At 45.0% G+C, this 26,623-nt stretch overlaps 1 protein-coding gene across 3 annotated transcripts in view; it reads right to left on the bottom strand.

Annotated features, from left to right (window-relative positions):
- The window catches only part of skap1 (src kinase associated phosphoprotein 1), a 29,846-nt gene that overhangs the window by 2,280 nt on the left and 943 nt on the right, over nucleotides 1–26,623 (bottom strand). For all 3 annotated transcript variants that reach the window (XM_069160106.1, XM_069160105.1, XM_069160104.1), the window contains 10 exons: nucleotides 25,965–26,070; nucleotides 25,395–25,420; nucleotides 25,147–25,263; nucleotides 12,450–12,530; nucleotides 12,201–12,284; nucleotides 11,991–12,115; nucleotides 11,378–11,441; nucleotides 9,160–9,381; nucleotides 6,989–7,042; nucleotides 6,761–6,870 (listed from right to left, as the gene is read on the bottom strand). In XM_069160106.1, the coding sequence (XP_069016207.1) occupies nucleotides 6,761–6,870; nucleotides 6,989–7,042; nucleotides 9,160–9,381; nucleotides 11,378–11,441; nucleotides 11,991–12,115; nucleotides 12,201–12,284; nucleotides 12,450–12,530; nucleotides 25,147–25,263; nucleotides 25,395–25,420; nucleotides 25,965–26,070 (989 nt within the window). The remainder of the gene's footprint in view (nucleotides 1–6,760; nucleotides 6,871–6,988; nucleotides 7,043–9,159; nucleotides 9,382–11,377; nucleotides 11,442–11,990; nucleotides 12,116–12,200; nucleotides 12,285–12,449; nucleotides 12,531–25,146; nucleotides 25,264–25,394; nucleotides 25,421–25,964; nucleotides 26,071–26,623) is intronic.

Here is a 26,623-nt window from a genome sequence, read left to right as displayed (position 1 = left end):
TTTATTTACTATTAATACACAATAGAGATATATTAAGTTGTTACAGCCAATAAAAATAAATCGAAAAACTTGAAATATAAAAAATTTCCAGATGTTTTTTAGCCATTACAGCCGTCTCACGCAAGACTGAAACAACAAAACCTGACGCACACCGACCACCACGCGCTCCTCTGATCGCAGCAGTGAGGCTCTAACTAGATCTGTACCGGATCAATATCTGGCCCCGGACCAGAGGGACGTTAAAGCCCCGGCCGAGGGGAGGTGGGGCACCAGCCGGATGTCAGTCGACCACTCATCTCTCCTCGGCAGATTGAAAATGGCCGTTTGTCTCGGCACACTGAGGGGAAGATGAAAACTGCGATCGCATCACAAAACACGTCGAAGCGCGTCGAAGCGGACACGCGTGTTAAAATTTGCCGTTTTGAGTTGTAGAAACACACACAGGCCCTCTGGCGTGATGAAACGTCAAGAGGTTCAGTCGATCGGGCCGGCCGGCCGGCCCCTTGGCACCTTCTCTGCAGCCAGAGGAATGAGGCCTGCGGCTAATGAGCGGCGTTTGGCCAGCGCAGGATGAATGAACCGCTTAGACGGTGATAAACCACGAGACTCGAGTGTTCTAACGGCACAAACAGGTACCCAACAATAAGCAGATCGTCCACCCAGGCCTCATCGTTTTCAACCCCCCCCCGCCCCCCGCCAGCATCCACTGACAGCTCTGACTGGGATGTTCCAGTATGTTTGGCTCCCTGACAAACTGACAATTCACTGTGTGTGTGAGCTCATACCGGAGGGGGAAGTTAAGTCCGAAATGGTCTTTTTATGCCCCCCATAAGAGCGCGGAGGGAAAAGCCCGGTTGCGGAAAGCTGGCTCTGGTTCCCATCCGAGAGAACAGGGGAGAGGGGAGACAGACGGACGGTGGGGTGGGGGGGTGTGGGGAGGCATCGGGGAGAGGGAGCGAAACAGTTTTTCTCTCCCTTGGGGGCGTCACAGCACTATTCCACCAACCGTAGTGACAGAGAGTTTTATTTATCTCCGCGGCCCATCTGTGCAGTCAGTCTCAAATTCTCCCTGAGAAAGGTCTTTTGGATTATCAGCGCCGCCATTTTAATACGACTGCTACATCACAAGAGCGGGTGCCAATGGCGGTGGAAGTCTGTCAGGCGTGCCGAGTCCATCTCCCTCATACTTGAAACGGGTTCATCCAGAGTACACCTGCTGTAATAGGGACATTCCAAAAAGGCGTGGAGAGTGAATTATCCAGATGACAAAACCTACGCTAACTCCTCAATGTCCCCCTCCGTCTGTTTGTGCTCCTCTTTTTGTCTTTGAGCTTGATTTGTTTTGTTTTTTTGGCGAGATTTATAAAATCTGACGCTTTTGTTTTGCTCTGATTGAAAGCAAATGAAAAGAAATATATCGGGCTCATTATGATAAGAAGATGCCCCCCCCCCCCACTCCCCCTCCGAGCATCTGACTTCTGGGAAAACGTCTGTTTTTTTTTTTTTTCCTCTCATGAATGTTCGTGAGTGGCCGTGAGGGAGGTGACACAAATCGGCGTTTGCTGCAACCTGGTTGCAGATCTGCAGATCCGGGAGGGTTGGGGGGGAGGGAGGTGGGGAGGATGGGGGGGGGAAGGTGGTGGTGGTGGTGGTGGTGGGAGGTGGTGGGCGCAAACAGCGCCGTGTCGTGGCCGCTGCGGCGCGTCGACTCGCTGACCTCCCGGTGACTCCTCAGTCGACAGAGAGCTGGGGAATGAGGTGTGGGCGTGGGGGGCTGGCGCTGAGAGTGGGTTGCCATGACAACACCTGCAGTGTACCGGCGCGATCGTTTATTTACCACTCAGGGGGCTGGCTAATGGTGGCATTCTGATGGGCCCCATCGCTCATGTTCCCCGACCGGAGGACAGATTGACAGCTACCCGAAGCCTGAAGCAGGGAGAAGGTGAGTCGAGGTTGGTCAGAGAGCGACGGGGACGAGGCAGGTGTCGTGTCACGCCGCCATCATGTGTCTCAACATAACACCTCTTTAATATCTGTCTGGCATTTTTTTGGGGGGGGAGGCAGGGGGCATAAAATCCTGCATAGATCCTGACCGCATGTCCTCTTTTTCCTCTCTCATCTTGTTCTCACACACATGCTCGCTCCCTGATAAAACACACACACACACACACACACACACACACACACACACACACACACACACACACACACACACAATCCCAAATGCATACAAACTAGGGGGAGTGCTAATAAGCCAAACACATGAGGCATCTTTCCTCGGCCACCAGCTGACTGAGGCAGGCCTTGGGCGTGATGGAGCGCAGGAAGTCTCTCATTGCCCTGCCGCTGAACCCGCCGCCTGGGTGTTACAATCTCTCCTTCCCTGCCTGCCTACCTCCCTCCCTCCCTCCCTCCCCCGTTTCTACCCCCCTCCCCTCTTTTTCCTCCCGTTGCTCCCTTCCCATCTCTCCCGAAGCAGCCTTTTCCACTCGCATCCTCCGTTTGCTCCCCTCTTTCTCCTCTCCATAAGACTCATCAGATGCACTGCAGCTCTCGGCGGTCCTCCCCGTCAGTGGTCAGCCTAATAAAGAAACATGGACGCCTCCGGCGGAGCCCGTGATCTGTAGCCTGTAATCAGGTCAGCGAGCCCTCCTCACCGCTCACACAGGTGTCGCGATAACACCTGAAAACTGTGCGGAAATTTTTTTTTTTTTTTGGTGCCAAAACAATCCAGTTGAAACCCATCTTGAAAGATGTGGATGATAATCCTGCATAACCAGAGATCGAAATGGCTACTTAGTGTCCATTCTTTCCAAGTGGGCTTTTAATTAAATCAGTGAATTGGCTTCAAATTGGAAACATGACGGAGCATGAGAACGTTTGAAAATATCTCAGGGACGATGAGATTTAATAAAAAGCAAAACCTAGTCGCTCCTTTCTAATGCACGCCTGGGATTACGGATAGCTCCTTAACTTAATAGCAATTTAAAGTGGATTTGTGTATGCCACTGAGTGTCTGTAATGATGGCTGTTTACGCCGCCCCTCATTTATAATAATTAAAGCAGAATGGATTGGGGGTGGGTTGCTCGGACACGGTTCTGGGCTATTGGCTGAGGCTGAATAATGACCTACTGTAGTTGACCGGGGGATGACCGCTGCCTCCTGCATGACCCCGAACCCCAGACTCACCCCCTGCTACTTTGGGTGGTAAAAAGGATGTCTTGCCTGTCCATAGCGTCTTGGTGTCTATGACCACAATAGCAGCCGGGGGTCTTTAAATGGGGTGTGTGACAGAGAAAAGGAGAAAGAGAGGGGGACAGAGTTCACACAAAAGAATAAAGGGATCCCGCCCCCTCACACTCTTTGTCTCTCTTGCTTGACTTTTCCCATCTGATTGTTTGCCCACTTTTCCTTTTTCTTCAGCCTGCATTCAGCCGGTGTGACCTGTGGCCAGCGGGGCCAGCGCAGGCTTGTAGAACAGAAGAAGAAGCCCTGTTATGACCCTCGATAAAAACTCTGTCCCAGGTAGCCGGGGACAGAAAATGAGTCGCCATTTAAATCAGGAAATATTTTCGAATTTCTTATCTAAACATTTTAAATAGACTTTTTTTTTTTTTTTTTTAGGCTATAAATCACAACAAATAAATCTATAAGGCTGTAAATCAGTTTTAAATGTTTGTTTAAGCCGTCATATAAAAAAAAAACCTCCCTTTTATGACGGGACGCTACTCGAAACCACCACAAGGTGTCAGCGGTGTCCACGTTCTCCTCCCAGCTGCAGCCCAACGCTTTGGCCAAATGTGGAGGTGATGCTCTTGCTTTGGGAGCGGCACCGGGATTGGTCGGCTCCTCTTCCTCTCTCAGGGCTTTTGGTTGGTGGAGGAAGAGGAGCGAGCGGCCGACGGGGAGAGAGAAAGCAGGAGAGGTGGCAGCAGGGCGCTTGCCAGAGTTTTAAGGACCCTGGACGGGGGTTTGTGCCATAAATCTCTTCCCACTCCATCCCGCCGTTCTCCATGAGTGCCCGTGGGAATACAGGAATGTGACAGCTGACCTGTAGAGCCCATGTCTTTTGATTGTGGATACATAAATTAGAGGGCAAGAATGCAGGACAGCCTTATGGTTTAGTGTGGGGGCATAAGTACACAGGTATTACACGTGTCAGGGAGAAAGTGGGACAATAAGCTTTTAGCCGCCGAGATGAATTAATCTGATACGGTAACAACACATTGTAAATCCTATCACACACGTCCCTTTGTCTGCGATAGTTTAGATGCTCTGAAATCCAGCCGAAAATGTGCGTGAAACATCTTGATGATTTAAATTTAAAAAAATCTGAGTGTGATCCTGCAAAGAAACTGAGCCGGCCAGGATTTGTCATCACACACTGAAATGTCAGCGGTTAAAGCCATAATGTGCATTAGAAGAATGCAAGCTCTCAGAAATGAAATGCCAAAGCAAAAAAAAAAAAAAAAAAAAAAATCACGAGATGGATCTCGTGGCGTGTTTCTACCTCATGTATCAGTCGGGCCGAGCGTCGCCATCGAGTTCTGCGGAAGGCGAGTTAGGCATCGCTGAAACCGGCGGTGACGAGATTAATTCCCTCGAACTAATGGAATTCATATGAGTGGTGAGGTTGCTAATTTATTTACTTTGTCAGGGATACACAAATATGTGCGCACACACACACACACACACACACAGCAACACAAACACACACAAACAGCAACACACGATGGAGAAAAAAACAAAAACCAACAACACAAATACAGTAAAAATGCCCCCACTTTACAGTAAGTGAGAGATCAATAATGATGGATGAGGGCCTTTTATACAATCGGCATGTTCTCCTCAGTTCACAGCCATATGACACCACGCCTGTGGCTATCCCGTTCTGCACTTCAGCAGTCAATCACATCCCAGCTTTAAAAATAACAGTTTGTTAGCACCATTGATTTAGCACTTAGAGCGTGTCCTTATTACCTTGTAATTATGGTCAGTGTTGACATAACAGCACAGACAAGCAGGCCTCCCACCCTCCGAGAGAATTTATGGGCCCTGGTTTTATTACGGCCATTTCATGTGTCTGGGTCCCCTGTTAAGCGACAGACTTGAGTTCTAGCCAAGGGCCCGTATTTCACTCATCGAGGTCAGGGTTCTCAGGAATCCCCCTCCGCCGTAAAAAAAAAAACTGAGCGGGGTCCACGCGTACGTACAGGAGAGACGCGGGGGAAGCACCTCCCAGAGGGCTCGTTAAAATAAATAGCCGATTACAGGCGATAATACAAATAATGCCATTCATGTGGGAAATGTGACACTATTAGGACGCAGAATGGGACACGGGTTGGAGTCGCGTCGTCACAGAGAACCAAACATCCGGGCGGGAGATCACCTCTAAATAATTTACAACCTGACCCTCGCTGCAGGTCCATTAAAAGATAGTTAGGATGCTCTGGCGTAGTCTGTCACTGTGTTATGACTTCGGCATACAGCTCGAACAAAACAAGAGTAATCTGCGTCATTAAGACTGTGAGATACAACCGGCCGACTCCGGCTTCCAACTTGGACTCTTTGAGGTCTTCGTCGAGGCCGGTAACGTGATCCGTACAGTGAAAAGCGATCCGCCGAGCAGGGCCGGGGCTGTTTGAGGCGGATCCGCAGCGCGGAGCCGGGTCCCCCCTTTGTTTCCCCACCGAGGACGCCGCCTTTGTCATCGTCGTGTGAAAAATGGACGTGGCTGTTTTGACATTTTCCCTCCCATCAACCGGCACACACAGACAGAGGCGGCTGGCATCTCATTACTCTGGCACTGCCAAGAGAACCTCAATTAAAAGTCCATCTTGTGTGACGAGCATATTTCACCTGTGCTTTATCTACTGCTGTAAACAAAAGAGGCTCACAAACCGAATCTGTTTATCTAAAATTACCAACTTTGACTTCTTTCATTTTCCCCATGAAGGTAAATTTTGCAGCTTTTTGAGGGTTGAACACAATTTCTTAATCTCTAACACACAATTACAAACAAATAAAAGCCTCCTTCCTCCTGCCTTTCCTCTTCAGATAATTTAAACACAGAGCATGATGACTCAATTTGAAGCTGACCAATAGCAACAGCCGAGGGAACAAGTCCCCGTACGCCGCGGAGTAAAAGTCCCCAAATTACAAGCCATTGATTTCCAGTAGGGTGTCTTTTCAACTGGTAGATACTCTGCATGTAGCTACGAGATGGCCATAAAACACGAGGAAATAGATTGAGGGGGGAAGAGAAGAGCTGAGATGCAGGATGGCTTCACCTGCAGTTTACGTCAAACAGAAAGGGAAGGGCTTCGCATGGCTGCCTGCTCAATTAACCCCCGTGATAGAGGCTCCCGTAATGAACAACAGCACCATTACACAGCGCCCCGAATGGCACTTCACCCTGGTGGCCCCGGGAACAGACAACGCCGCTGTTGGTGCTTCGCTTGCTTCATCGAGACGCGAGCGCTCGGCAACGGAGGAGTTTAGACGTTGGGGATATCAGCATGTTCAGACGGTAAACGGGTGACGAGGTGATTAGTGGAGTCGATGTTGTTTAACCCTCAAATAATTGCACATTTTACACGTCGGCATCTCGTTCCACTCGTCTAAAACTACTGTAATTGCCCCTTTAATTATATCCACAGATCGAAGGAGGGATTTCTATTAGAGATGAACAGAAGTGGGTCCAGAATTTGAAGAGAAGTTGGATTATTTTTCGCTGGTGATGATGATGATGATGCTGACCTTGCTGATGATGTAGATGAGGTCCCCTCTCTGGAAGCCCAGCTCGTCGGCCTCGTCGGCCAGGCAGTCCCACAAACCCTGGTAGTAGTTAGCGTAATCTGATGACCAAACTGAGGGGAAATAAAAGAGCGCAAATTTAAAGAAAACACAAAGACAGTCGCTGGGAACGATCAGGCGGGAGATGTTCTCATAATTAGGGGAAAAAAATGGCTTTAACGAGATCCTGACCTGGTTTGCTGTTCTTCTCGACAATCTCATTTGCTGGATCTGGAAAATCCTCTTCTAAAGAAAACAAAACCAAACGACATGTGAGAGAACATTTATCACTCTGTAATTCATTATTTTTTAAATTTGACTGCAAAATAATGACAGCAAACATTATCCACTGAGAAATCTATTTATTTTTGCCCTGCACATTAAGGACAAACAAATATCAATCCTGATGTTTAATTTTCTTTAACCAGACCGAACTCTCGATGACGATCAATTCGTTCACATTCGTCAAGAGAGTCGGCGGGAGATAAAGCCGAAGGAGAGGAGGAGGCTGTGTTGGAGACGCATGCAGAGGCGGACGTGTCATCGACTGTTGGGGCGTGGCACCCGGTGGTCTGAGAGGTGACACGGTGATACGCCTGCCCTCTGCCTCCCACATCCATCCTTAACACTCACGGGCTGACAGCGATGCCACAAACCCCGGCAACACTATCCACCTTCCAGCACAACCTGCACCTCTGCTTCCAGGAAGAGCAGGAAAGACGACACACACACACACTGTACATCCACATGCATACTGAACAGCTTGTGCACGAATGCAGAAAGTTTCTTGTGCATAAATATGAGGGATTTCTTTTGTCTTTCTTTTGACACCAAAAGAGGAAAAAAACAACAACCCAACAACAACGTTTTAATTTATTTTCAATGCGCCCAAACATTTGTTCAGTCCTCTCCAACGGCTGCAGAGAGGAGCATCGTTTCGTGGAGAGGCCACCGCTACGGGCCAAAGCTTTCTGTATCAAAGTGATTTAATTTTCCAGTCAATAAAATCAGTCATCAGCACCAGAGCCGATACCAACCGTCGCTTCAGCATTCAGCCTGCAAACCGAAGCCACGTTGGGAGTTTTGCTTCGACAAAACCGAGCGGTCTCGTCACGTAAAAATGTAACGCTGCAGTCTAGGATGCAATTTAGCAAATTAAAATGAATGTTTCTAGATATTTAATCTTAACTTTTTGGGGGAAAAAACATTTGTGTGCTAAAATTAGACAAATGGGTGAAGGAGTGTCCTAAAAAGATTTCCTGTCAGCTTTTTCTCTTCTTTGGCATTTCTGATTAATTAAAATACAAAATTTTGTACAAATAATTTACAGTTTTCAATCGTGGTGTAAAAGCTGAGCAAAGAGAGGTGCAGAGTGATTGATAAGTGAAGGGGTGAGAAAGTGAAGGAAAGAGCCCGTCATTCGATATGCCATCTGTGGTCAGGGTCTGTACCTCTTCCCAGATGGCTTTGAACGGCGGCGTGACAGTTGGAAGACTGATTCCCCCTCTCGCCAGTGATTTTGGCAAAAGGTAATGTACTCACCGAGTGAAACAGAATCTTGATGTATCTTATTTAATAGAAAGAGTGATGGACGAGAAGATCGGATCACCCCTTTTGTCCTTCTTGGGATCTTGTAGCCAACCCTGACACATGGGACTGTCCCCCTCCACCCTCCCTCAGTGGGAGCTCACACACAGGGGGGGGAGGTGGACGACGACTCGTCAGTCAAACTCTAATTTCTATTAAAGATGTGACATTAAGAGCTGGAGAACTATTTTAAGCCCTGAGAGATGCAGTTTTTACATTCTTTCAACTAAATTGCTGTTGCCAGGCAATTTTAGCCAAAATCTCTTGCTTAGCGGATTGAGTTGTGGGCTATTTGTTGCCTGGCAACATTAGCTAATTGGACGTTCTGTGACGGAGCATCGGAAAGTGGCCGGCCTCTCGCTGATTTCAACAACATAACTGTTGGGAGAGATAAGGAGGAAACAGACTTGGAGACGGCGTAAGTGAATCTTCCCCTTCCTGTGCTGTGTGGCTCTGCAGGCGCCACCCCGGTGTGGACAAGCCTATTAGTGTAGCTTGATTTGAAATGAGTGATCAGTCTGGGCGTTGCGGTGATGAGGAGGCACCTGGCAACACAAATTTCACAGTCGGGGGAGACCACAAATATTTCTCGTTGCTAAAAAAAAACAAAAAAAAAAAACTCCCTGAGGGTTTGAGCGTGTGTGAGTCAGAGGGATGGTGTCTATTTGTCTGACGGAGTATCATGAGGGTTTCTGTGTGCACCACCTTCCTATCTATTTATCTGGGTGAGTGTGGGTGGGTGGGGTGCTGCGTGCGAGGTAACCACATCCTCATACCTGGCAGCACCTCGTAGATATCCTCGTCGTCCTCCTCCTCGACCTCCCCCGTCTCCTGCCCTCGTCCTCCTCCCCCTCCTCCCCGTTTGCCGCTCGGGGCCGGCCGAGGAGGGGAAGAGCCGGCCACCCCCTCAATGTCATCGTAGGTCTCCTCCTCCTCCTCCACATCTCTCCCTTCCTCTTCCTCGTCATCGTCGTAAGGGATGAAGTTGGAGCTGAGATCTGAGGGGACGGAGAGACGACGTGATAGGCGGCGTTAGCGTGAAGACGGAGCACAGCGTGGCACGAAAGACAAGAGACATGCGTTAAAAGGTAAAGTAAGAGGGATGTTGGAAAGGGCCTCGCTGCACAACATGCGCAGACACGTGCCTTTACAGCAGCAGTGCAGCCGTGCACTCACGCAGCAAATACTTCCTGTTTTCATTAACTATTAAGTGTTTTTAATCTTTTAATATCAGGCAACAAATTGTTGTGGAGTATTTGCAACGATATGAAAACAGAGAAAAACCTGAATAACTTAACAATTGTTCAATTTTACATAATAATCTAAGGACCTAACAATGAGTCCCATTACTCAGGACTTTTTTTTGTGATTGTTACGATTAAAATGCTTAATTTTGTAATGATTTTCTGAAATTGTGATATAATTTGCAAAGTTATAAATGATTTTTTTTGCAGTCGAGGCAAAAAAAATTTTTTTAAGCCCTACTTAATAAGAAGTAATATGTAAACACATCCCATGATAATAATAATGCTGCAAATAACGGACATATTTTACTTCTGATTTGTTTTAACTTTCTTTCAAACTTTTTCAACAAAAACGTCCTAAAAGTGACTTAGCTTTACAGAACAGGAAGTCTGTGACTGTAGAATAGAAGACAAAGGTTAAATCTGCTGTTAAAATAAGAGCTTTAAATGCTGTTTATTTCATACTAATTCAACACGTAAGCCTACTGTATGAACAAAAACAAAGTGCAGTCTCTTACAACTTGAAGTATGTATGAAACTAATTAAAAATCTTCATTCCCGAGATAAAATAGTGCTAAAACCACATTTCCGACAAACCCTGTCACTTCCGGTTTTCCCGATTGTTCCGGTTTTCTCCGGAGTACAGTTTGTTTTGATGGTGAGAGGAGAGGAAGCAGAGCCTGGCTGATTGGAAATGAGTAGTTGTTGTTTGGAAATGCACCTCTATGCAGCAATACCTTCAGCAGAGTTTCTTTTGAGGACATTTTTACCATCAATTATTGCAAACGCAACATTGCGGTTTCCTGCAGGGACTGTTGAACAGAGATTCTGTATTCTTTACGGTCTTAGTTGCGGATCCAGCTCTTTATTCGCCCCTCCCTTTCACATCTTCCCCATGTTTCCTGTTAAACCTCATTTGCAATGCCATGTCATATATGCTCCGTGTCCTCATATTCAAGGCAAAATGCTTTAAGAAATGTTCTTAAAGTTCTTGAAAGCATGACAGCACACCTAAAAAGGAAACCATTCAGTCTCGTTCTCAGGTAAATTCAAGGTGAAGAGGATGAAATAATTGGCTCCGTGCTCTGGATCAGACTGTATTTTGTAGTAAAACCTCTCCTGGAAGGAAGTAAGACAAACTGCAGAGTGTCTGTTACTTCCCGCAAACCAGTGGCCCGGCCCGAGCCCATTTTAGAGTAGACGAGGCACGACGGCTCGCTCAGATGGAGGAGCTGTCTCATTGCAGGCGACTGGCCACTGCAACACAGGGTATCAGGTCCTCGGCCGTACACCAGCAGCCAAGCAGAAATCAATGTCACTGGAGGATAACCAGAACATCTACCAATCAATTTCCTGTAAGCTGGAATTCAGTAGGAGGGTTGGGGGTCGAGGTGGGGGGGTGTATGTGTGTGTGTGTGTGTGGAGAGGTTCGGGGGGAGGGCCAGAAGTAGACCTACACGATGGTGCACATGACACGGCGGGTGACATGTGGACTGAGGAGGTTCAGGACTGGCGTGTTGGGCTGTGTAGTTAGTGATGGATCGGGTGGTTCTCATACGAGTCGGAGATGATGAAGGGTTTTTCTCGAACCTCTGACCTTTTCTGCTCCTTTGAAAACTTCAGTGGAGAAACTACAATTTAAACTGCTTTCAAACGCCTATTTTCTACAAGCTCAACATTTACTCGTCTTAAAATTAACATCACACGTAATTAGTGACATAAAAAAAAGTACAAAGAGATGCTGGCTTACCTCTGAGTACAAACTTGATCTGGTTCACCCACTCTCTGGCCTCCTGAGGGCTGCTGGCAGTGAACTGGAGGGAGAGAGCGTCAATAACACGGAGATTATCATCACATCTGAACGAGCCTTTATACATCCAGATGTTTAATTACTGAAGCATTTATCAAATCTTTTTCTAGCCATCTAGTAAGGAGAAAAAGAACAAGCAGAAACGGTCTCTTTTCAAATATCTATGACGCATTAAATTATAGTGAGTCAGTTGGCCAATGTGTTAGTTAGTAAATATGTTTTCCAACATGATTTTCATTAACGCCGGACTGATACTGCAGTTTTTAACCTAATAAAAAAATATTTGAGGCAAATTACAATATATTTCCAACATCTCTTTATTTAGAACATAATGTTATATAGTGATTCAACCAAAAAAAAAGTATTTAAATCATCTGATGACAATTTTCTAAATTAGATTATAAAAAGAAAATCATAAAGAAATGAGGGGAATCCTGATCACTTCTTCAAATGTCTTTGTTTGTCTGACAAAAGGTCCAAAATCCACAAATATTCTGTTTTCTATTCAAGAGGAACAAATTTTAGTTGGCGAACTTGTTGTGGGGAAACTGACCGTGAAGTTCCGTCGTCCCGGAGCAGAGAGCTCAAAACAGGCATTTCTTTTGGAGTCTTTCCTCTGGTTGTTTACCAGCTGCACGCTGTACTCGTTGATGTAGAACGAGCCCTTCTGCTGTTTATCTGTGAGGAGGGATGACACATGGTACGACGTGTTTTTGATTCAACGTGTGCGGCCGTAGAATTTCTGCACGTTTCGAAAACGAACCTTTTTCACTCCCGAAGTAGTAGAAGATGGAATTGTTCAGGACGCACCATTTCTTTTGCCACTCTGAGCCGAAGAAGCTGTGATCTGAAGACAGAAGAGCACGAAGATGGAAAATTACTCACGTGCAGCTGATTATTCAGATAGAAAATGTGCACAAAATACAAATATTAGACACAAATTCACTCAACATTTCCCAGAAATGCGATAAACTGCACTGCATTTAACACTTCCATCTATATGCTGTTGTACCTTTTCTTTTCTTTTCCAGGTAGCCTTGCTTCAAGATGTTGCTCAGGTCCTGAGCTGCCACTGACGCAATGTCACCAAAGTCTGTGAGCACAAGCAGATTAATGTGTTGACTTCTTCAAATGTCTTGTTATTAATCAAAACCCACAAAAACATTCAATTTATAAGCACACCACAGAGAAAAGCGGAAAATTCTCTCATTACGGAAGCTTAAATCACAAAGTTTGGCATTTTTATATTGATGAATGACCTCAAATACATTTTCTGTTCGCGAAATTATTCCTGTCAATCAACTAATTGATTAATCGATTGATTATTTTTGTACTAAAACTTAATAAGCTACACTTCCTTTATTCCCAGGGAAAAACACACACACACACACACACACACACACACACACACACACACACACAAACACACGTCAGACTATAAAGTCTCCCCGCCTGTGGATCAAATACATCCCCGTTAGGCTTTGGGAAACGAGGATCGATACGTGTACAGTGCTGCTGAGCGCTGCAGTCCATTCATCTGTTCGCACGGCAATTTAATGAGAGCAACCTTCCTGTGGGAATTCAGCAACTCGCTTCAATCTGCAAAGTCAAACTCTAAACATCGCGGGAAAATAGCACAACTTTAAGAGCCTTAAGTTAATTAGTGCAGCGGTCAGGTGATGCACGGAGCACTTTAACGTGGTCCTCGGCCCACTGAGGAGTCGTAGTTTGTTATTTCCTCTTGTTACGACACAGCTGGAATCGAACGGGGAGGTTTTGCAGTTATAAGGCATGAGACACGTCCTTAAAGTCTCCACAGCAGGGAGCCTCAAGACATGCAGGTTTAACCAGCTGTTCAAGGAATTAAGTTAAGTGTTGGAGTTCTGATACCAAAAAATAAAAAAGAATCTGATTTCCTAGCGTTTAGCCGTGTTTCTATCAGATTTTACTGCGCGTGACAAACAAAGCTCAGCACGGTGAGGATTTGAACACAGAAGGAGCACGAGCTGCATATTTTAGTCTGAAACAGGAAACAACTTTAAAGAGCATTTACACAAGTTTAGTGCGACACCCCTCGTTCAGACCACAGAGGATGACAAGGGGAATGGCCCACCCCCACCCCCTCCAGAAAGGCGCCTGTTTAACTGCTGGGAAAAACCAAACATGTCAACCCACAACGGGCTCCTCTGGCTTAAACAAAGAGCAACCCCTACCCCTCCAACCCCCCTCCCCCTCCAACGTGAGGCAAACAGGAACCTGTGTGTCATTCAGAAAAATCGGCAAGAAGAAGGAAACTGAGAAACTCTGGGATGCTCTCTTTCTTCCAAGTTTTTGTTTAGTCTTTTCTCAGCGAGTTTCATCTGAATAATCTGAAGCCGATGTCGGCTGTTTGCTCGGCGGGAGATTTAAGTCCACAACAGACCAGCGCCTGATCCAATACCCCCCCCACCCCCCCCCCCCCCCCCCCCCCCCCCCCCCCCGCCCCCTCCTGCCGCTCCAGGTTCGCGGTCCTGACGGATGAGCGGGTCACTCCAGAGCAGAGCTCCAGACACCTCGCCGCACTAACACACTCACATATCATCGGCCTGCCTTTGTGGATGGACTGACTGGTGACACTATAAATACAGAGGTGCTAAGGACTGTTTTGTCAAAGAGAACCTGATTCAGTACATCATAACAAACAGCGGTCATTACGCTCCTCCACCTCATTTATCCGCCAGCAGTCCGTCCTTTTTTCTTTTCTTTTTTTTCCTTTCCCCCGGTCCTGCTTCCCTGTTGCGGCCCACTTCTAATCTCCTCATCTGTCTGCTTCCCTCGCTCTTCATTTATCTCAAAAAGGTCGAGCCCTGCTAATAGATGAGGAGGTGCAAAATCCACACAGGATAAGTCTGATCCCACTTGAGTCAATAAACATTACACATTCATGCCCGCTTAACACGTTAACACAAGGTGACCTGACCTCACTTCACTGTCCTTTGCGTGAATATGAACTCTAGTCAAACATGCAACACGCTAATTCAGGGTTCGTCCACAGGGTAGCAGCAGCGCCGCAATCTGATTGGTCCCGAGTTAACAATGCTTTCTTTAATGAAAATTACACACTAACACCTCTTTGGGACCAATTTTAAGCAGATAATGTTATTTGAAAACGTGTAATTTAGAGCCTTAAAAAAAAAAAAAAAAGAGAGGAAAAAAAAACCACCATGCTGTTTGAGTTTTGAGTTTGAGTACAGGCACAGAGAGACACATTAACGCATCTAATTAAGGCCTCATCAAAATCGCAGACAGACGGCACTCTTTCATAAAAATCATAAATTGCGTTATCAATTATTCAGGGCGATGCCATGACTTCATTTTCATCCCTTTTGCGTTTTAATTAGCACCATCCACAGCTTTGGTATTGACATTAATCTGATGGCAATTTATTGATATTTCAGCATAACCTATTTAGCTGAGTGCAATTACCAACATAGAGAAGCAGATAGATGTGATGTTAAGAGTCGCATCCCGCGTTGCGTAAATCAAGGTGAGGAGCCGCGCTAACCGAATCTAACGTCTCTCGGCGGTCATCGGGAGGGAAAAGATTTGAGACGCCAAATGGAAGGAAATAATCGATAGAAATCGAGTGGAGATACGTGTTTAATTGATCCCGACGAAGGAGCGTTTCCATAAAGCGAGCTGACCTGTGTGCTGATAAGTGCTCTGTTCTGCTGCCTCCCTGAACTCCTGTTAAACTCAGAAGGGGATGAACAACAATGCGCCCGAGCTGCCAGCGGTTTCAGCCACAGCCCCAATCTCTCATTTGGTTATTCACACTCTCTCAGCATGGTGTTATGAGCTCAGCAGTTGATCCCGCAAGAAAAGGCTGATTTATGTTAGCATGACCAGAGGGAGTTAATGTATTCTCTCATTAAAATCCACTTTAGTTAGGCTGAAAGTCAATCAAAGGCTGGATAGAGAGTGAATCAAAATGAAGGGAAATGGTTGGGTGGGAGGACTTAATACGTTACATTAGATCTAACGGTTGGTCATAACGCAACAAGAAGATGTTACGAAAACACGCAGGAAAGAAAAAGGCGCTGAAGATGTTGATGGTGCTGCAGGAGATGCTGAAGTGAAGCGAGCGATCCTCAGGATGAGCAGAGAGGAGCGGCAGGAGTCAGACCCAGCGGGGGGGGAATGTGTACTTTAAGAGGCTATGCATATATATATATATATATATATGTACATATACACTGTCAGATAAAGTGGGGGAAAAAAAACAGGAGGAAATGTGACTTGTGTAGAAAATACTGCCTAAAATGCGTCACATGTTTGAACATCTTCCTCACAGTGTTGTAATGTCACATAGGATGTTTGTACATACTATAATAAAATCACCTGATAATATTTTGCACTGCTAATCAATGTGCAATGCCTGTGACGTATAATATTAGTTGTTTTGTGTGCCTGCACTAACCCTTTTTTGTGTTTCACACTCCCTAAAACTCTATATTTCTGTAGTCCCCTGTGCTCATAGTGTAAAATTGTACATTTATTGCCATGTATGTCTGTTTTTAGCAGCTTTTTTTTATTTTTTTATTTCTGTTGCATTTGACAGTAATGAGCTCTGATTTTGTGATATAAGCTATCGATTACTGTCATTATTTATTAATTACTTCTTGATTGCGGATCAATCTTTTGTCTGAAACTTCATAAAATTGTGAAAAACGCCTTTTCGCAAAGCTGTAAGGTTCCAGCTGCTTATTTTGTCCGACCGACAGTCCGAGGATATCCAGTTTTGCTATTATAGAAGAAAACCAGCTGGCATTCCTGCTTTAGAAATGACAATCAATTAACAGACGTCTGCTTATTGTCACGCTTCTTCTTTTGTTTTGTTTTTTTAATCCTTTACATCAACCTGCCTGCGGACTCTGAATAAACTTAAGACTTTTGGTTTGAATTCGGCAAATTTACACCAAACTGATGTTGTTGTTTTTTAATGCACAATATCCCTCATAATTAAATAAAAAAATTAAGTAGCTGCAGAAAGAGAGGTTTTTAGTTTTTAACCCAGAGAAAACAATATGCTGTCAGTAAATCAGTATGTACTTGTGACTATAAGGTAAAACACTAGTAATGGGATTAATACGTGTGCGTGCAGAGGTGAACACCCCCTCTACCCCCCCCACCCCCACCCCTGAAGAACGAGTAGAAATGAAGTTCAGAAAGTTATCATATGCCCTCTTTCTCCTCTGCTTAGTCCTTGAACACGGGAGGGGGGGGGGACCTTTCACGGCGGCTTTTTCCATGCAAGAGGTATTGCATTGAATGCAGCAACGAGGGGGGGGCGGGGGAGGTGGGGGGGGGGGACCTGACCCCCATGTGAACTCTGCTGATGAGGTGAAACAGAAGGCAGGGAGAGGCTACCCGGCCCTGAGGGGGCTGCGGGGGGGAAGGAATGCTGCTGATTCCACAGACCGAGCTCAGAACGAGACCGCAATCCTCCTGGATACGGCCCTTGATTAGGAAAAAGGATTCACTCGGTGCACCTTCACCCGCCCGGCGCTCAATCTGCGCACAGGCCGGGCTAAATTGATAAATTTTTCCTCATTACGGTAGGAGGCCCTTTTTGCCTGCGCATCCCTCCAGCGAGGCGGCCGTCAGGAGGGAGGAGAGACTGAGAGGCACTGAGGTTAAGGGCAGGACGTCTTCTCCTGCCCTCCTTCCCTTCCCCCTGATTTGATTAGGACCTCAGTCATCGATACATAAACCATGTTTAGAACCTCCTAATGCATGTGTTCGAAACCAAAGAAAACATGCAGTGCATTATATTGGGCTGCATGATGCCTGTATCACCGGCTAATAATGTTTAATGGCGCCGGGAATTTATGCAGAAGTGATTAAGGATTTTTTTTTTTTTTTTTTTTTTTGGATCAAGGACGTCAATCAGGTCAGACAACAAATGGGACTTGAGATAAAAGCACTAAAGCAAACTTTAATGCACACAGAAATGATCCGGTAAATATTTTATCACACTTCGGAAATAATTTGGATTCTGGAAATTGAGTTAGATCAAAGAGATATATATCTGGCGTCTCTCTTTTTTTTTTTAAAGTGTCTGACTTAGTCTGTTACACAAATAGAAAAATAGATGTTTCCGTGCTTCGACACAGGAATAGATGTCAAGTTATTCTAGCTTCTATTCCTTCCACACTCAAACATCACAGACCGGCCACTCTAAAGACACTAAGGGGCTAAATTTACTATGTGACATCGGCTTCCCCCTGGGCAGCCATAAGCAGCGTCTACAGCGACCCTGAATTTCCCTTTTCTAGATTTACTACCACTATTCAAATGCTTAACTGCAGATACAATGATCCTCTAATCGCTGGGGATGGTTTTCAGCTGCTTCGCTGACAGACACACACACACACAAAAAAAAAAACAGTCGTAAGAATATAAATACCAACAATGGAGGAGTTTCGGGGCCCACAGAGGAGGCTGCGATAAAAAAAAAAAAGGGATATAACGCAGTCGACGGCAGAGTCTGGAGGGACAAACACTCACAAAAAATAAAATAAAAAAATCAACACACTCCTCCTCTGAATGTACTGTTATTGCAGCTTTAAAATGCTCCCGTTATTTCCACTTAAATGCTTTAAATATGATTTTACTAAGGAGTATGACATGGCAGTGTGCTTCCTGAGCAATGTCTCACACAGATTAGCATTTTATATAAATAACTCGTGGTTTACAGTCGCTGCAGTTACATATTATGCCAATAAATAACGATTGGACGCTATCATTCTTTGCCTCCTTTCATAAATAAACTGCTATTCCACGTGCAACAGGTGTCACAGAAATTATTCTCCAGAGGAAAATAAGGAAAAATGCTCATCGAAAGCAGCGTCTTACTTAAATTTTGATGAAGCGAGTTTCACCTAAAATACAGATATTTTAATTGCAATTATCTCAGAGGACCAAATTATAGATATTTTTTTTTTTATTTAATGGGATTTATAGAAATCAAAACAATTGTTTCCAATAATTAATAATGAAACTAGGACTAGGACTATTCATTTGGTATTACCTATTTAAAGCTAAGATAATTACTTTTGTTTTAGACTTTGCCATAAAATTTCATAGAGGACCAACAAATAATGACGTGTGATATATTCACGATATTTTGGAGCATTTTCATTCAGTCTTTAATAAACAGGGCCGAGTAGTGACTGAATAATTACTTAGGATTTGGCCTTTTCTGAGTAAATTAGTATGATAAAGTCTTTTTTTTTTTGTTTGCTTTTCATATTTTACTGGAGAAAATGTGCCTTATTTTAAAACAACTGCAATAAAATTAATAATTCAAGTATTATTCTCGTACATTATGTAATTAAAATTGAATTTAGTGTTACAGTACAGTATTTCTATATATCCAGGTAAAAAAAAAAAAAAAGAGAGAGAGAGTAAGGTAGTAATAAAATAGAAATAATGAAAATAGGCTTCAACTTTTTTTTAATTTTTTTTTTTTATATATATAATTTACAAACTTTTTAAAACTTTTTCTTTGTCTCCTCTTTTCTTTTGGTTGTTTAAAATGAATGAATTCATATTTCAGAAAAAACAAAGCCAAGTCAGTTTTGTCTCGTTTCATTCGCAGGTAAATCAACGTCTACGACAATAACTGCCGCACAGGTGATTTAAAACGATACCATAAAATAGCAAGAATGATCATTTAATTCATGTTTTTGTAAATGTTATCTTAAAATTATGTTTGCACACATTTTTCAAAGGGCGGCTGAGATTACAATCACTGAACACATTAAATTAGGCACAAAAAAACCCCAACTGATATAGATAAACTACAAGATAAAAAAAACAATTGAATTGCTGTTTGTTTAAACCTGACATTAAATAAAATGCTGCCACTTTAATTGTGATTAGTGGAGGAGGGAATGTATATTTTAAAGTTAATCATCTGAATGCATTTTTTTAATAAAATTAATCGTGTGTTTTCACGCTGCCAAACAGGACAAAGTTTCTTTACAACAAAACCGTGTTTCCACTCGAGTGGCCTCAGATTTCGGTGAGATAAAGCTGACCTACAGCCGAGGTCACTCCAAATCAACGGGGAAAATTACCACTGTAGATTAGCAATCTTTACACAGCAACACAAGCCCACGGCAGCCCTGTCCCACTTGGCACGCACGCCGAGCGGTGACTTCTCCCGGCCGTGCGGCGCTCCCGGCGCAAAGAGGGATGCATCCTCGACATCCTGGAATAACTCCACAAGGGCATGTTAACGACCTCAGAGCGCTACGTTACAGCAACAATTAAACAGAGGGATCCCAGAGGCACCGGGAGCTGGCGTGTCACTGTCTGTGTACAGGCCAACACATCTCTCCCATCTCCATTTATTTCCCTAAGAAATCAGCGGGGCCACCTGGGCTTGGCATTGAAACTTCATTCATCTCCAGAAATGGATTCCAGTGGAGGGCAAAATCAAATTCTCATTTGCAAGGCAGGGGGAGAAAGAGAGGGAGTGAGTGCAGGAGGTACCTGGGAACGCTAACCTCTGGGTGAACCCGCCGCATCTGATAGTTTTGCTATTTGTCTGTGACATTGACAGCTCTGGGGGAGATTAGGAGCCACCCTGCCCCAGCTTCCCACTTTGCATTCTGCCTATGTGCCTCTTTACAGATGGACTGCCGCACATTTACCTTCGCCTGTTTTCCCTGGGTTTCAACACGGCGCTGCACCAGAGGCAAAACGGAGGGATGTAATTATATGCGGCGCAACAATAAAACAAAGCAAATGAGGGGAGAGCTGCATCAGAGGGCTTACAGACCAGGAGGATGCAAAAAAAAAAACAAAAACTACACGCTGTGGCTTTTTTTTTTTTTTTTTGGTGGGGGTGAAGCCGGGGATGAGAGTGATGGATGCCCCTCGGTTAAATACGTCCAAATCCCCCCTTCAAGCCGCTCTCTTCTTGCCAGGCAGTGTGAGTGAGTGTGTGAGAGAGAGTGTACAAGATTAATAGTGTAAACAGCGAGGGAGAGAGGGGAAGAAAGGCAGCCAGGAGAGAGGGAGAAAGAAAAGACTATCAGCATCTGCAGCAGCACAGTAGCCCGAGGGGAATAGTGTGAACTTTTGAACCCTGATGGCGAGCAGTCGCAGCGATGCACAGAGCACTGCTCCTGCCTCGTAATGTGTGTGTGTGTGTGTGTGTGTGTGTGTGTGTGTGTGTGTGTGTGTGTGTGTGTGTGTGTGTGTGTGTGTGTTATCTCTCTCTCTCCAGAAAAAAAAAAAAAAGGCACACAGACAGCGACTGAGGGAGGAGAGGGGGAAAAAGGAGAGCGGAGGAGAACGAGGAAGAGTGGAGGTCATTAACATATTCCTTCGCTTCCTCGCAAACGAGCAGCCGCCATCCGAATGTCACAAAATCCATACACCGATGAACGCCGTGAAAAATGAATCTCCGGGCGAATATTTCTGACGGATAGATACAGTAGACGGCTATCAAGCGAGTCCGCGGAAACTTTTGTGACTGATGGCCGCGCCGTGACGAGCGAGGCCTCGATCCTTCAACGCAACGCCGGACCCGAGCGCTGCCGGGTCACGGGTCGCCCGAGCGAGAGGCCGAAAGGTCAAAAGTTCAGTGAAGTGGGCAGACGAGCGCGACCGCGAGGACGTCGTCTGCGCAAAGCGGGTGCTGCGTCTAAATTAAAATAAAATAATAAAAACTGCGGTAATAGCTGCGAAGCGGTTTATTCTGCTCCGTTTCAACATTCGCTTTCACTTTCTTTATGACTTATTTCGACTTCACACTCAGACAAGGGGCCAGTTGGCGCATTAAACATCGCTGATTAACCCTCTAATGGAGCATCAATCCCTCAGCTGGCATTGTTTTTCTCCCTCTTTCACCAGCCAACAGACCCGGGCACGCACCCACAAAAACACTCCGCTCCGTCGAGCTCCGGCCAAAACGGCAGAATTTAGATTTAATATTCAATTTACTAGCGCTGTGTGATAATGTTGTTACTCTGCATTGGCTGCTCATATTCAAATGAGAAATAGGCAACGGCGAGACGTAACTTCAAATTGGTTATCCGACTGTATTCTAGTGCCAGTAATCGGTTCGGGAAATTGGGCTGGCACGGCGACCGCTGACAGGAGTCGCATTCCCGCCTTCTTAACATCGGACAACACGTCAGAAGACACCTGCCTTCAGAGCAGAAACTATTAGTCCATTCCTCAATTAGTCAAAGAGCTAAACCTCCTCTTGTTCCCGCTTCTCTATCGGAAAGATATGTTGCTTTTCTTTGTCTAATGTGACAGTAAAGTTTGGATGTTTGACTGCTGGTGGGACACAACAAACTATTTGAGTTGTAGTCAACTGCAATGGACAATTTTCTCTGTTTCTTTGTCCACAAAGTTTACACAAGAAATACTAATTTATAGAGGAATCAACAGCCCTATATCCGGCTGCAAGCTAAAATAAAGGACATACAAGAGAGGCGTGGATAAAATGTCAGATTATGAACAATAACTCTAGTGTCAGCTCATGTCATTCAAAAGGATCAATAAATAAACGCGTCAACTTTAAGTATGGCTGAAAATAGCACACGCAGCCACCACCTGAGTAAACACAGGCTGGACGGTGCATCATAATCCAATCATTACAATCACAGAAGAAGAAGGCGTCGTATCGGAAGCGCCATCTTTTCCGCACGCTCTCCCGAAAACAAAGCTCTTCGTCACCGCCGCGGCTTCCCAGCAAACATCCCCGAGCGCCCAGCGGTGCTCCCCAATCACAGCAGAACAAACAGGCCATTTCCACTTCGTAAACTTGACCCCGCAAACAGCATGACAGGACTAAAAAAAAAAAAAAGCACCACATCTCCAGCTGTCTCCTGGGGTCTATTTGTGTGTGCGTGATGCCGGAGGGAGACATTTTTTTGTGCCTGTATTTGTTTACGTGTGCATAATGTGCTGGAATGGCAGAGTGTGACAATGGGGGGGGGGAAAATGCTGAAAATGTGCGTGAGCCCCAAATAGCATGGAGAGAGAGGTGGAGGGTGCTTAATGGGGGGGGGCAGACGAAGTCAGGGTGAGGCTGCAGGCGCGGTCAGGTCACCGGTGCGGTCGGCGGGTGAAACTCAGTTCACATTACCATGCAGACACCCGGGCGAACAATAGAGGTTCCATCTGTTCCTGTCAGCCATTACAAATCTGGTGTCACCCAGTCCGCTGAAGACAACAGGCCACCGCATCTAATCAAACGGCACACAGGCTCCTCCCCCCCCCCCCTGCAAAAAAAAAAAAAAGAAGCAGCCATCGACTTCACACTCACTCACTCTCTGGTTAGGGAACACAGAGCGGCGAAGGCAGGCAGTCGATTACCACAGATAATACATTCTCCCAAGTCACAAAGTCTCCATTGTGTACAGTAGAGGCTCGAATAAAATTACACAATTAAAACTCAAGTGGAGGGAAAAAAAGAAAGAAAAGAAGAACTTCATTTTCTACCTTCTCCTTTTTACCGAATCACAAAATTATCATTAATTTGAAGCAAAAAGAATTCCGCTGATTTTTTTGGGATTACAAGAAATAAAAGAAAAGTGAAAAAATAAAAAAATAAATTGCCATCGTGGAAAAAAAAGCTCCCGATTTCATTAAGAAGGCGTAATGCTGTTTTTCCACAAACACCCCTTCCCCCCACCCACCCACCCACCCTCGAAACAGACCGCCCAGCAGAAAAAGTGTGAGCCATTTCTTTCAACTAGCAGTGAACAGAGGATGAACTATGAACTCGGCGTGCCCTCTCACTGAGGACACAGGCCATTCACTATGCTAACACGCTCGCAGCCCCCCAGCAATAAAAAAGACGCAGCGCTGCGAGGTGGACATTTTTCTTACAAATCCAAATGTTATGATTATTGATCTGAGCAGTAGAAAGTGTTTGTTTTGAGTTTTTTTTTTACTTGTAGTTATTCACCGTCGAAGGGCGTTTAGTTTTTCACAGCAAAATGCAACTAGAAAAAAGAAAAAACAAAAGAAGTAAATATTCAGGTGGTGCTGCTTAATCGGCCACTTCTCACATTTAACACAGACAACGGCGCGACAACGTGTTTGCGTTTCAACAACGATCGCTTTCCACGATAACAGACGGCGCCGTTTGTAGTTAGGCGTGTTACCATCACAGCCTGAGGGGGGGGAGATTTGAAGAATTTTATAGTTTGATTTTGTTTGTTTCTCCCATAGGAAATCTTCTCCTGTTTATTCTGAAATGATCCATTTAAGAAAAAAAAAAAAAAAAGAATAAAAGAAAATGAATTGTCATCGTGGTGTATCTTCGCACCATCTGCTGTGATTTGTTTTGTCTGTGTTTCTGCGTGCAGAAGAGTTAATTTCCCAAAAATTTAGGGGATCAGATTTGACTCCATCCAGCTGGCAGTAACTACTAACGCAAAGTGAGTGGAAATATTCCTCTTCCACGTTTCACAATTCCACATGCATCCCGGCTTAACTCGCGAAAAGGAGATAAAAATACAAATAATTTTTAAAAAGAGCAGACACGGGCACCTGAGGCAGCCGAGTCATTAAAGCCCACCTGCGGCATGTCACGTCAAGGGCTATTAGCTGGCACGTAGAGTCAGAGATACAAAAAGTCTGAACGGGAGGGAGGCGAGTCGGAGAAAAAGGGAAGACGGAAAGAAAGGTTGATAAAGGGAGAGAGGGATGGCACACACATGGCCCCTCAGGTACAGTGTTGTATTTCAAACCCGGTTGTGAAAGAATAGAGGGGCTCGGGGTCAATCAATCACTTTTGTTAGCCTGCAGCTACAAAGCCTCCTCTCTGTGTGGGCCGCCTCCACGTCTCCCACAGTCCACAGCCTCCGAAGAGGAGGAGATCAGGAGCGAAGAGGAGAGAGGAGGATCTGCCACTGGAGGGAGCTCTAGGTCACCATTCAGGTCTTTGTGAACCACCAGCTCAGCTCCCCCTCCTCCCCCCCACTTTTTTTTTTTTTTTTTCCTTCAAGCAGCAGGATGGGCCTACCTGCACACAGGCCAGGAGAGGAAGAGGAGGAGGAGGAGGAGGAGGAGCCACTCATGTCAGAGAAGGTAGGAGGCCAGCAGGGAGGGAAATTTCACAGATGTGCTGTGTTTTTTTCAAATTAGGAAAATGGTCCGCCTGCACTTCCTGTGGCGAGGTGTAGGTGTGCCGGGGAGGATGTCGGAGACGTTGTGTTCAAACTGTAGTTCTCTCCGAGGACTACCGCATCGTGTGCTGTGACACAGACTCCCTGTTTTTAACCTTTTTCCTTTGTCGACGCGTTATTCCTCGCAACACCGAGTCGCCTTTTCAGCGGAAACACGTGTTCGTGATGATAATGTATAGACCAAACGCACAAGACTTTACACAACGGCTGAAATTTCACCCCATTATGCTCGCTCTAACGAGATCGTGTGGGCTTAATGTCTACCGCTCAAATTCTGGGTTTTTTCTTCCCCTCAGCTGTTGTTGTGAAGAAAAAGCCATTAGTGCTGCTTTGCCGTGCACGGACACATACATTTATAATCAGGCCATTTCTGAGCCCTGATTTCTGCATTGCGCAAAATAAGCTGAGATCATTCTCTCACACACACACACACACACACACACACACACACACACACACACACACACACAGAGGGAATCAGAATGAGGACTATTGTTAACTTACACTCGGGGGCTCCGTCATCCTGGTAGTCAGAGGCTACCGAGGCGTCGTCGGACGGGGCAGAGCGACCCAGACTGGAGCTGCGGTTGTCATCAGAACCGTCTTCGTCCCTGAAGTCCACTGATTGTGTGTGTGAGAATAATATGTGAGTGACGTGAACTTTCTAGGACTAATTTGTGCACTTGTTTCTATTGTACATATCAGTGTTTGATACTTTAATGATGGAGATTGTTAAAGGGGATTTTACTCACATCTTAAGGGGAACTCCTGAGGGTTCCTGTAAAATCAAAACAAGCACAAATCTAAATATTTTCTTTGTAGTTTCCCGTCTTGTCGTTTTTTCACAGCTCAGCTCCAACACTGCGTTTTAAACGTAAAAGTAATTGTTTCTTGCACTCAAAGACCACAAAACCACAGAGCATGCGTCTCTTGTCATTTTAGTGCAGGCAACAGCAACTTCCGGATTCAACTGTCATGCTTCACACAAGAGTTTCACTTTTTGGGTTCGCTTAGAAATTAAATCACATCAAGATTAAATTACCCAAATCAAAAAGAGATTATCGTATGAGATCTTTAAAAACATTTTATAGTAATAAATAAGCGCAAGAATGAAGTCTTGAAGGTGACACCATTAGACTCAATGAGTTCCTTCAAATGTAATTTTGCATACTGTGTTCAAAGCAGTTACAGCAACAGTGAAGTGTTTCGTGTGGTATTAACAGCAAAAGTTAGATAATGATGTTATGAAGTAAAAATGTCACACTTCAATGGTAGAGTGGCTTCCTGTGCGTCCGATTTAACTTCAGGAGGACAAATCCTACCTCGCGTGGACGACCCTGAAGTTATTCAGTAAGACCTGCCGGGTCTCTTCGGCGCTCTCGCTTAGGTTCTCATCTTGAAGGATCTCCGCTACAAACAGCTCGCAGTCTGAAGAGGACAAAAAAAGACAAAACACGGTAAGCAGTACATTCATGACGTGTTTTATGAAGCCGGTTTCATGGTCATGAAATGTCACGATGTCAGACTGAATAATGCTGATCGTGGCACACAAAACATTTGCTAAACTTCACAAATATTAACTCGGATTAAAATGTTATTTGGTGTCTCAGATCTCACCGCTCACTCTCGACCTCTTTGCTGGGTCCAACGGTCATGTGTCAAATGTACCCAAAAAATATTTAAAAACTTGTGTAGATGCCACACATTTATCACATACACAACAACATAAAAATCTGTGCAATAAAATGCATTCAATATTGCAGTTTTCACCACATCTTGCATTTGTGTACATACAGTGTATATGTGTTGATCCTGGTTTATTATTCACAGGTCTTAAGGGGAAAGAGTGTCGTGTTATGTTTAAGTGTCCACATATTTCAATTGGAAACATGCAGAATACTTAAGCAAATTATTTTTGATGCAAATTAATGTCTATTAAATATCCCAGCCCTTGTCTTATAGTTTAATATCTGTCTTGTAA

This window comes from Embiotoca jacksoni, unplaced genomic scaffold (genome assembly GCF_022577435.1).
Source record: "Embiotoca jacksoni isolate LCO1_2020_lvr unplaced genomic scaffold, fEmbJac1.0.p SCAF_26, whole genome shotgun sequence".
NCBI lineage: Eukaryota > Metazoa > Chordata > Actinopteri > Embiotocidae > Embiotoca > Embiotoca jacksoni.
Note: the sequence above shows the minus strand (reverse complement) of the source record. Positions and strands in the feature narration are given on the sequence as shown.